This window comes from Medicago truncatula, chromosome 1, assembly GCF_003473485.1.
Source record: "Medicago truncatula cultivar Jemalong A17 chromosome 1, MtrunA17r5.0-ANR, whole genome shotgun sequence".
Lineage (NCBI taxonomy): Eukaryota > Viridiplantae > Streptophyta > Magnoliopsida > Fabales > Fabaceae > Medicago > Medicago truncatula.
In genome coordinates, this window is record NC_053042.1 from 27,830,846 (window position 1) to 27,842,344 (window position 11,499).

At 33.7% G+C, this 11,499-nt stretch overlaps 1 protein-coding gene across 3 annotated transcripts; it reads left to right on the plus strand.

Annotated features, from left to right (window-relative positions):
• Window positions 1-8,206: 8,206 nt before the first annotated feature.
• On the plus strand, window positions 8,207-10,283 carry LOC112419477 (MATH domain and coiled-coil domain-containing protein At3g58210). 3 transcript variants are annotated; one of them, XM_024777229.2, is made up of 5 exons: window positions 8,207-8,334; window positions 8,455-8,602; window positions 8,772-8,926; window positions 9,260-9,532; window positions 9,611-10,283. In XM_024777229.2, the coding sequence occupies exons 2-5, from the start codon at window positions 8,490-8,492 to the stop codon at window positions 10,048-10,050; spliced, it is 981 nt and encodes a 326-aa protein (XP_024632997.1). In that variant the 5' UTR covers window positions 8,207-8,334; window positions 8,455-8,489; the 3' UTR covers window positions 10,051-10,283. The 3 variants fall into 3 exon arrangements, with proteins under 3 accessions (XP_024632997.1, XP_024632996.1, XP_024632998.1); XM_024777228.2 differs by having other exon boundaries at window positions 8,208-8,334; window positions 9,260-10,283; XM_024777230.2 differs by having other exon boundaries at window positions 8,208-8,334; window positions 8,776-8,926; window positions 9,260-10,283.
• Window positions 10,284-11,499: the final 1,216 nt, after the last annotated feature.

Sequence of the window (11,499 nt, forward strand, 5' to 3'; positions counted from 1 at the left end):
CTTCACAAAAACATGAATTTAACTCACATCAAAGTGAGGAAAATGTGCTGGCAGGTGCTAGTAACAACAAGAAAGATGATCAAGAGTCCATTAGAAGGATGAATGATGAGGACCAAAACGTGGGACACTCCCATGATACTCAAATGCAATTGAATTGATGTGGTTTTTACACGTCAATTTCCTGTATCCTTTTATTTATTTTTTAATGATATTTATTTCTTGGAATTGTAGGGGTGCTTAAGGATTAAATTTCCGTAGAGCACTCAATAATTTTTGTCGAAAAAACAAAGTGGATGTTGTGGCTTTGCAGGAAACTAGGTGTAGCGGCAATGTTGCTCGGAAGGCAATCAAGAAACTTGGTTTTAAGAATTATATTGTTTCTAAAGCGCAAGGATTCTCTGGTGGCATTTGGTTACTTTGGAATAGACAGGATATTCAATTTGAAGTGATTCAGAATAATTTTCACTTCATCCACGTTCAAGTTAGAGAACAAGGTGTAGATCCTTGGCTTCTTACTGTGGTCTATGTGAGCCCTCGAGAGAATGAAAGAGATACAACGTGGTATCAATTAAGGGGACTTGCTACTAATATTCATGAACCTTGGATTATGATGGGGGACTTCAATGAGATTGCTAACCCTGATGAGAAAAAAGGTGGAGTTCAGCCGGACCTCAGAAAATGCCTAAATTTTTCCAATTGGATGAATGACTGTAGATTGATGGAGCTCACTACTATAGGAACCAAATTTACTTGGAGAGGCCCTAAATGGAATGGCCGTGACAGAGTTTTCAAAAAATTAGATCGTGTTCTTTGTAATGTGGAATGGAGATTAAAATATGATGAAGGTTTTGCTAAGGTCCTTCCTAGAGTGCAGTCAGATCACCATCCTATTATGGTTCTTTCGGAGGGGGAATTATCGAATGGGGGGGATCGCCCTTTCAGGTTCGAAGCGGCCTGGATCACTCATGAGGATTTTAATAGGATGATGCATGAGAAATGGGATAAACGCTTTGATTTGTTTCATAATATTTCTAGCCTTACCCCCCACCTTAAAGAGTGGAACACTGAAACTTTTGGAAATATCTTTAGAAGGAAGAATGAGCTTTTGGCCAGGTTAAACGGGATTCAGAATAGTCACAATTATGGGTACAGTAACTTCCTTGAGAACCTTGAGAAGGAGCTTCACGAGCAACTTGCTATAACCCTTTACCAAGAAGAGTGTCTTTGGTTCCAAAAGTCTCGTAGCAAGTGGATTGCAGATGGTGATCGAAATACTAAGTATTATCATTCCAAAACAATCATCAGAAGGCGTAAAAATAAAATTTTGACTCTCCGTGATAACTCTGGTGATTGGATTGATGACCTGAATATCTTGTGCGGAATTTCTATACGGATTTATTTAAAGAGGATACTCCTAGTCGTGACTCTATTGTTTCTTGGACCACTTATCCAAATGTTGTGGGGGAATATCATAACAAACTTATTTCTAATGTCCAGCTTAATGAGTGCAAAAGAGCTTTGTTTGATATGGGTCCGCATAAGGCACCTGGCGAAGATGGTTACCCTGCTATCTTCTTCCAACATTGTTGGGATAAGGTTGCTGATTCTTTGTTTAACTTTGTCAAACAGGTTTGGGTAAATCCTTCTCTCATTTCTTTTATTAATAATACCCTTATTGTGATGATTCCTAAAATTGAGAAACCAGAATTTGTTTCTCAGTTTAGGCCTATTTCATTATGTAATGTTATTTATAAAATTATTTCTAAAGTGATTGTTAACAAGATTAAACCTTTCCTTGATCGTATTATTTCTCCATACCAGTCTAGTTTTATTCCAGGTCGTAACATACACCACAACATTATTGTGGCTCAAGAAATGGTGCACGCCATGTCTAAAATGAAAGGTAAAAAAGGTTTCATGTCTATCAAAATCGATCTTGAAAAAGCTTATGATCGTCTTAACTGGAATTTTGTGGAGAAATGCTTAGAGGAGTGTTAGTTTCCCCCACAAGTCATTCAAATAATTCATCATTGCATTTCGTCCCCATCGTACAAAATCATGTGGAATGGTGAAAAAACTGATACATTTTATCCCACTAGAGGAATTAGGCAAGGAGACCCCCTTTCCCCTTATCTTTTTGTCATTTGTATGGATAGATTGTCTCACATGATAGCTGATCAGGTAGAAGCAAAATATTGGATTCCTATGCGCGCAGGCAGGTATGGTCCACAAATATCTCATTTACTTTTTGCTGATGATCTTCTTCTTTTTGAAGAGGCCTCAATTGAACAGGCTCATTGTGTTTTGCACTGCCTTGATATTTTTTTGTCAAGCCTCTGGTCAAAAGATAAATAGAAATAAAACTTGTGTATATTTCTCCAAGAATGTTGATACCCAACTTCGCGAGGATATTTTACATCACACAGGGTTTAATCAGGTTAATAGGTTGGGCATGTATCTTGGGGCTAATCTTGCTCCTGGAAGGAGTTTGAGAGGCAAGTTTAATCATATTGTTAACAAAATTCAGAGCAAGTTGAATGGTTGGAAGCAACAATGTTTAAGTTTGGCAGGTAGGATCACTCTCGCCAAGTCTGTTATAAGCACAATTCCTTACTACCATATGCAATATGCTAAAATTCCCAAGACAATATGTGATGAGTTTGATAAAATTCAGCGGGGTTTCATTTGGGGAGACTCTGATCAAGGTAGGAAAGCCCATCTTATTAGTTGGGATGTTTGTTGCCTGCCTAAAGCTGATGGCGGTCTTGGATTTCGACAAACTGATAAGATGAATGAAGCTTTTCTCATGAAGATCCTTTGGAATTTGATTAAAAATCCGGAAGACCTTTGGTGTAGAGTTCTTCGCAGCAAATATGGACGTACTAATGACCTCATTGCTAACATTAGTGCGCAACCTTACGATTCTCCTCTTTGGAAAGCCTTGGTAAATATTTAGAATGATTTTAAAGGTCATGTGGTGTGGAATATTGGGGATGGTCGTAATACTAACTTTTGGCTAGATAAGTGGGTTCCTAACAATGGATCACTTATGTCTATAGGTAACCAGACCTACATGGATATAACTCTATCGGTTAGGGATGTTCTTAGTCCTTCTGGAGATTGGAACATTGATTTCCTCGTAAATAACTTGCCAACTAACACTGTTAATCAAATTCTTGCGCTTCCAGTCCCTAATGATGATGATGGTCCAGACACTATTGGGTGGGCTGGAACCAATACCCACCATTTCACAGTTAAAAGTGCTTATTCTTTGCAGCATCAGGATTGCCCGATTTTGGAAGGTGATTGGAAAAGTATTTGGAAGTGGCATGGCCCACATCACATCCAAACCTTTATTTGGTTGGCTACGCACGAGCGCATTCTTACAAATTTCCAAAGGAGTAAATGGGGTGGTGGAATCTCTCCTACTTGCCCGTGTTGTGGAAATGAAGATGAAACTGTTCTTCATGTGCTTCGCGATTGCATCCACGCTACCCAGGTATGGCTTTACATCATTCCATATGATTTTATAACTAATTTCTTTTCTTTCGATTGCAGGGATTGGTTCTTCAATAACCTCATCAAGAAAGACATTGGGACGAACACTTTATGTTGGAAGACAACTTTCATGACAACATGTTGGTACTTGTGGAAGTGGAGGAATAAAACTATTTTTGAAGCTGATTTTATTAGGCCGAACAACCCAATTTCTTTAATTTGGAGATTTTTCCAAAATATTGAAGATTGTAACTTGGAGCATGTTCATATTGGTCGAAAGTTGAAGGAAATCATCTATATAGGTTGGAAGCAGCCTCGAGAAGGTTGGATCAAGCTTAATAGTGATGTTGCTTGCAAGGATATGGGGGTTATTGCTGGATGTGGCGGCCTTTTTCGTGATTCAGACGGTAGATGGATCAAAGGCTACACTAAGAAGATTGGAGCTTGTGATGCCTTACATGCTGAGATGTGGGGACTATATTTGGGTTTGGACATGGCTTGGAGGGAACATTATTCTCATCTTATAGTGGAAAGTGATTCAAAGATTTTGATCGACATGATTTCTGATAATTTCAAGTTCAATGGGAATATTCCTGTTTTAGTTTACCGTATCCGGAAGCTGCTGAAGATGAGTTAGAATGTTCAACTCAACCATACTTGGCGTGAAGGAAATAGGAGTGCTGATTGGCTCGCTAATTTAAGCATTTCTACAGATCATTTTAATTTTATTGTGTTGGAGTCTCCTCCTTGTGAGGTCAAAAGAATCATTTTTGATGATTTATCCGGGGTTTGCATGCCTAGGAATGTTCGATTAACTTCTTAATTTTGTTTTCTTTTGGGCTTTACCTCTCTTGTATAAAAAGAAAAAAAAGGAATTGTCATAGACACACACGTCTACTAAAAGATGAGATTTTTAGCTCCAAAATTCACGGTAAAAGGGTATGGTAAACTGTCATACCCTAATTTTTGACCAAAGATCCCACGGACGTGCATTCGTTTGACTCTGGTCGATCTCATGATTCAGTGAAAATTTCGGCAGAGAGGTATTTTAAAATACCTCATTTTTGTTCCGATTGCAGGCACTTTTCTCTCCTTTCATTTAATTATCTAACTTCCGTCTTTTAATTTTAATTTTTAAGTTAGTTACTTTTTTAATATTTAATAAATGTTTATTTTCCGTTTTTTGTCCAATGAAGTCAATAAGTCCGAAAATTTCAGCAAGGGTCCATTTTTCTTTTTTCATTTCTTCTCCACGCCACATGTTTAGGCAAGTTCATAGGGTCAAAGTGTTGTTGCCAAATCCAGCAAATCAGTAGTAATTTCCTTATTCTATTCAACCCTAATGGTATAAATTGAAACCTGCAAAAAGAAAAGAAAGAAAAGGACAGAGGAGAAAACCCTAGCCGCACAAACTGTTCACACACTGACACACCAATCATTGGCAGCCGCACCAATCAACTCAAAACCCTAATTTTTCCTTTCCTCTACGGATCAAACAAAAGAGATGAAGAACACCACATAGTTTTTTTTCCAGATTTCTCAAAGAACAAACAATCAAAAGATCAACAACTCCCTAACAAATTCATACAAAATACAATAACACAGATCGGATTCATCACTACTGTTCACCACTAATCATACACAGAATCAACATCACAAGTTCCAAATCTATTTTCATAAGAATCAAATTCGCATAAACCTCAAACCGTCACCATCTTTCAAGCTCAAGAACAGAACCGGAACAAGTAGAAGAGAAGGGTTCGGATTCGTCAAGTAAAAGAGGAAGAGGAATCTTCCGAAGAACAAAACCTCCAGATCGAATCGATCCAAAGAGGTACGGATCCTCTTTCATTTATTTCGTGTTCTTCTTTGCTTAGAAGTTTAGATCCAGACATCTTTGTAGGTTTTGTTTCAAAAGTTTGTTAAAAAAGTTTGAATTTAGATCTAGAAGTTTTGATTGTTTGTTTGTAAAAACTAAGTGAATATTTGAAAAGCGGAGAAAAAAGGATATCTGGAAACGTAAAAAAAAATGAAAACGGAGAGGTTTCACTTTTCCGGTGTGGCGGCGCCGCCCTGTTGGGCCGGCAAACCACCGCGCCGGAGCGGCGAAGCTCGCCGGAGAAGATGAAGATCATCTTCTCTTTTTTCCAGAATTTTGAGAAAAAGAGAGAGTTTCACGTGAGAAGAAGAAAGAAGAGAGAGAAGTGATTTGAGAAAATGAAGGAAAATGGGTCTTACACCCTATATATACCAATCCGAACCGGGCGGGTCTAACCGACCCGCCAACGACCCGTTTTTTGCTTAAGCCCAATTGTTTTTTTTATTCACTACAGTTTTGCTAGTTATACCCCTATTTTACTTTCTGCACCACTTTCATTTTTGAAAATCTCTCTAAAAATTACAAAAATATGTTTTGCTTTGTGTTAATTGTTTATTTACTGTTTTGTCATTATTATTGTAGTATATTTGAATCATCTCATGCATGTTTAATTTTTTTTGTTATTTTATTTCATTGGTATTATTTTTAGTATGTATAATTAGGAAGTTGATGTAATTTATCTTGTGCGTTTTTTTATTTCTTGCTATTATATCTCTCTTGAGACCATAGAATGTATCTAGGAGTTGATGTAATAATGTAGGTAACACAAGCACCGACACATGCACCGACACTATCCCACTTTATTTACCGCTTTACGCTTATTTTTTATTGTTTTACGCCGTTACGCTAGTATACCGTTTAGTTTAGAAAAAATCATTTTACCAAAAAATCAAATATGCAAAACTACAAAAATATTTTCTTAATAAACCTTGGCTTGTAACCCAAGTGTCTTTTTTTCTTTTATTTTCTTAATCAAATGCTTAATTGAATTAACATTCATAATAGACTTGATTTTCTTGTAATTAAAATTTGACCAACCTCACCTTATTTTATCTCATGCCTTGAGGCCTCTTATCCCTTCTTAAAACCATTTTCTAAAAAAATCTAAAATCAACCAACCCACCAAAAAGAAACTTTTTAGGTGAACTACATTGGTTTTGATCCCTTTTCTTTAAGGGTATGTAGGCATAGGATTTTTATCCTTCCAAATCAAATAAAAATAACCAAAAACATACTTCTTCTCCCCCCATTCTTTCACTTAGATTTTTAGGTAATAATTTTCAAATAAGCAATGAATTTAGCACAAGATAAATTAGGTAAGAGGTTCCTACGGAATACCGTAGACGCTTAGGGTGCTAGCACCTTCCCTTCGCGTAACCAACCCCCGAATCCAAAGTCTCGATGAGGGTTTTTACTCATTTTTTCCCATCCCACGAATAAAAATCGAGAGTTCAAAGATTGACGATTCAAATCGATTAATGGTTTGATATCCGAAAATCACGAGCACATAAACACATGTCCATCTTCGTAAAAGCCAAACCAAACATATGTGTTTCGCTCAACCCGATGTTTTTCAATATAAATACTTTTTTAACTGTAATTTAAATCTTAATTTGTTATGTTGTGCGAGTTTAAACTTTTTTCAAATACAACTCTCATTGGTTTTTTTCGTGGTTTGCATATGGACTTAATAGCAGTGTTAGCCCTATATTTATAGAAGTTGCAATTTTGACCCTCTAACTAAAATAATTCGATTTTGGTCCCTTATGCTTTGCCCCCTTTGCACTTGTGGCCCCCTAGGTCAATTTTGACTAAGTCAATGCTGACGTGGCACCACATGGATAATTTTTTTATTTTTTATTTATATTTTTTTAATTAAAAAATTTTAAAAAATTATTTTTTATTTTTTAATTAAAAAATAACAAAAAAGTATTTTTTTAATTAAAAATATTCTAAAAAGTATTTTTTATTTTTTAATAATTAAAAAAATTACACACGTGGCGCCACATCAGTATTGACTTGGTCAAAATTGGCATAGGGGGCCAAAAGTGCAAAGGGGCAGAACATAGGGGCCAAAATCAAATTATTTTAGTTTAGGGGTCAAAATCGCAACTTCTTGAAACATAGGGGGCCAAAACTGCTATTATGCTTTGCATATATTATGCATTTCCATATCAACTGAGCTAAACTCACAAGGACATACAACTCTCATTGGTTAAACACGAGTTTATGAATCAGATAAAAATAAATAAATAAATTCGGCTATAAAAATCCTTCAAAAAAAATTCGGCTATAAAAAATATTGACGGACGCATTTATAAAATTGGATTCATTAGATAAACTTTATGTGAAAATTGAAATATTATGAATTGCCAACATTTTGACTTTCTTTAATAATATGTCATATAAAAAATCAAACGTATGGCATACTCCATGCTTAGAAGACACACTTATTTATTAATTTTTAATTTGATCCACCAATAAGATCAGTTTGGACTCCTTGAAATAATTAAATTATTTAAATAAATTCTTACATATTTTTTTGGTGTGATTTAGTTGATATTCCAGATGACATTGAAACACGATTACAAAAGGAGAAATAAACTACAATAAACATAACTAATTTTCTAAGTAATCTTCACCTCCAAAACATGTTTCCTTGAAATTTCATTACAATATAATAATATTGGCTCTCTCAACATCTTACATGAGTTTGAATATTTCTACTCATCAATTAAATACATTAATTTTGCTTCCTCCTTACACAAAACGAATCTTCAATTGACTTGACTTTACCATATTACTACTACACATCCTCTCTGGCATTCACTTAATTAAATCTTCTCTCTCTTTATTTTTTTCATTATTCCAAATTCTTAGTATTATTCACGACCATTAATATATCAACAGCTCTTTCCTTGCTTTTTTCTGCGCCGGCAGTAACGAACTTTGGACATGTAATTACATCAACATCAATGAGACTATGACTTTATTTTATGACTATTTTTTCTTTGTTTTTTTTTTTTGTTTTCTATTTATTGTAGAAATAACTATTTTTTCTTCTTGTTCTTCTTCAGTTTGTGAATACATATCAACAGATGTACGTACCAGAATGAGCACTAGTTCTGAATATTTTGAGAAATTTACATGGAGAATTGAAGATTTCTCAAAAAAGAATTGCATGAAATTAAAGTCCAAAGATTTCAAAATCCGTGGTTATACATGGTAAGTACCTCCAATGTTTTTTCGTTTCATTTTCATATATTTTTTTTCTTTCTTTTTATATTTGAGTTGAGACAAATAACTATAGGACAAAGTTATGGTGTATTTTTGTTAATGGAAGTATCTAATTAAATTCACTAATCATATGTAATATGTCTTCATCATGTGATAGGAAGATCCTTGTGCATCCACTAAGGAGGGATGTTGACCATTTTACATTGTATTTAATGGTTGCTGATTCTTTACCACCATATGGATGGGATAGAAACACCTTTTTCAAGTTAGTTCTAGTTAACCAGCTGGATAGGAACAAGAACATTGTAAAAGGTTCAAACTCTAGATCTTCATTCCCCCCTTTACTAGTTTTGTTTATAATAACTAATTTTTAAACTAATTTATAGTGATTTAGAAGATTCCCAACCAAATCAGTAAGTCAAGGCGTCCTAATCAAGATCTAAAGGCTCATATTTTGTTTTCTCAAATATGAGCAGTTTGATCTTAATAGGACGATACTGACTTACTGACTCTGACGGTAGGGAATTGAGATTGAGATCCTAAATTTTAGATATCTAGATTTTATTTTGAGATATTTTTCTCTAATGATAATATTTTTGGTTAAATTGAAAGCTAATTCTTCTTATGCATATTTATGATTTTTAGAGACTCAGCAAAAGTTCAATGGAGGATATAGAAGCTGGGGTGCATTTTTCCTAAATTTCAATAAATTCATTGACCATAAACAAGGGTATCTTGTGAGAGACACATGCATAATTGAAGCTCATATTTGTGTGTCTAACTTTGCACCAAAAATTTATGACGTCAATTCCTTCAACCAAAATTCAACTCCAACAGATCAATCTTCAGACGAAAGGGAAACAATTAGTCCAAGAACATCAGGTTCAACATCTAGTCCAGATGAAGGAGAGATTCAAGGTACGGATTTAACATTAAGACAATTTATAGATTTGGATGGTTTAAAACCCGAAGAAAAACATTTTGTTCCATTTTTAGAGGAAGTTTGCACGTGGCGTCCGTCTTTGATACAAAGTCAAATGAAAAAATCTCGTTTGTTTCGACAATGGGCGTTTATTTCATTAGGAAAAGTTCTGTATTTTCTTAAGACGAAGAAAGTGAAAGATATGAGTGAAGATGACATAAAGAATCTTAAGAGTTTGTGGGAGGAACTAGCAAAATCTTCGGAATTCGACTTGAGTTGGTTAGAGCCTTATGTTAAATCTGCTTTAGGTGTGAAACCTTATTTGGAAAGAGCAAACAAATTGAAGAAATTACAAGATAAAGTTGTTTCTTTGGATATTAAAATGAAGATGCTTAGGGATGAATTGGCTGCTTCACAAGCAGAGTTTGAGGTTGCAAGGAAAGGGTTATCAGAAATCAGAAATGGTTTCCAAGAAATGAATGTTAATGCTACAATAGGTTATGCTATGTTTTAATTGGTTTTAGGTACTGATTAATTAATTTGTAGACATTAATGAAATGTTTTATTTTTAGAACATGATTATTATTGAAATTCTTTTGGTGAAAGAATACAAAGTCTTAGTTTTGTACAAATTATGGAGAGAAAAAACTATAGCATTGTGTATGACATTTAATACATAACTAGTTAGTGTTCTGTTATTCTTTTGTAATAATCTTTCTTACAACAATGCTTCTTTATGGCATCTAATTGACTATGCCATCTTTTTTTATTCTATTCATAAAACGATTGCTTTAGAATCTCCTGTAAAGTGTATTTGGAAGAGGCAATTAGGAAATTTTAAAAAATTTAGAATTTTAGTCAATTTAAATGATTCAATTAAATTACTTTTATTTCTTAATATTTTTGTTTGAATGGAGTAATAAAAAAAAATTCATTGTCATCATTATTGGATAACTTTTATAAGTTTCAAAAATTTGAGGGGTCAATTTGCAGTTTTTTGGAAAATTATTGGGGTTGATTGAAAATTTAATGATCAAAATGCAAAATTTGAAAAATTTTAACAATGAAGAAATTTGAAATTCTTAACTTTTATGTGTCATTTGAAATTCTCTAAATTTAACTTGAATAAAATACTTTATAAATTTCCATCATATTGATAATTTTTCAAATTATAATCCAAACAATGAAATTCACCTCAAAGTTTTGAATTTCCACTACAAGAATACTTTGGAATTCCGACCAAAAATTTCCGAGGAAGCATGGTTTCTCGCAAAAATAAAGGTTTTCCGAGGAAGTAATTACTCAGAATGCATATGGCAGGACTCTTTATTGTCCCGCCTGCACAAACTGTTGAGCACGCTTTTCGATGTTGAATTCCGAGGAAAACGTTCATCGAAAAGCATATATGACCGTTGGAAGAATTAACTATTACACGACATTGTACAAATATTGGTAGCTTGTATTAATTTTATTACCCACTTTCCTCAAAGTAGCAGCATAAGCATCCATAATACATTTTCATCTAGTTGATCAAACACTACAAACTACACTGCAAACTAAAATCTACTCAATGTATTGACTCCATTTTCATCAAGAAGAAAAAATCATTGTCACTTAAATCTATTGAAATTTAACATCAGATCATTGTTATTGGTAAGTTTTTCAAATGTATTTTTATTTTATAAATATTGTTGATTTAGTTTTTTTACAATGTTAATTTATCAATTTATTTATAATCTCACTATCAATAATTATTTATATACTTTTGATCATAGTTATTTATAATTTCACTACAATTTCTTGTTGATGCTTAATTTTTTTTATTTTTTAATTTTAATTCTTCAAATGTAAGGTTAATTAGTAGTAAAAATGTTAATTTCTAAAAGGAATTTGTGTTGGTAAAAAAAAATTAGTGAAAAGTTAAGTAGTTTTAAAATATTAGCTTAGTAAAAATGTTAGTTAT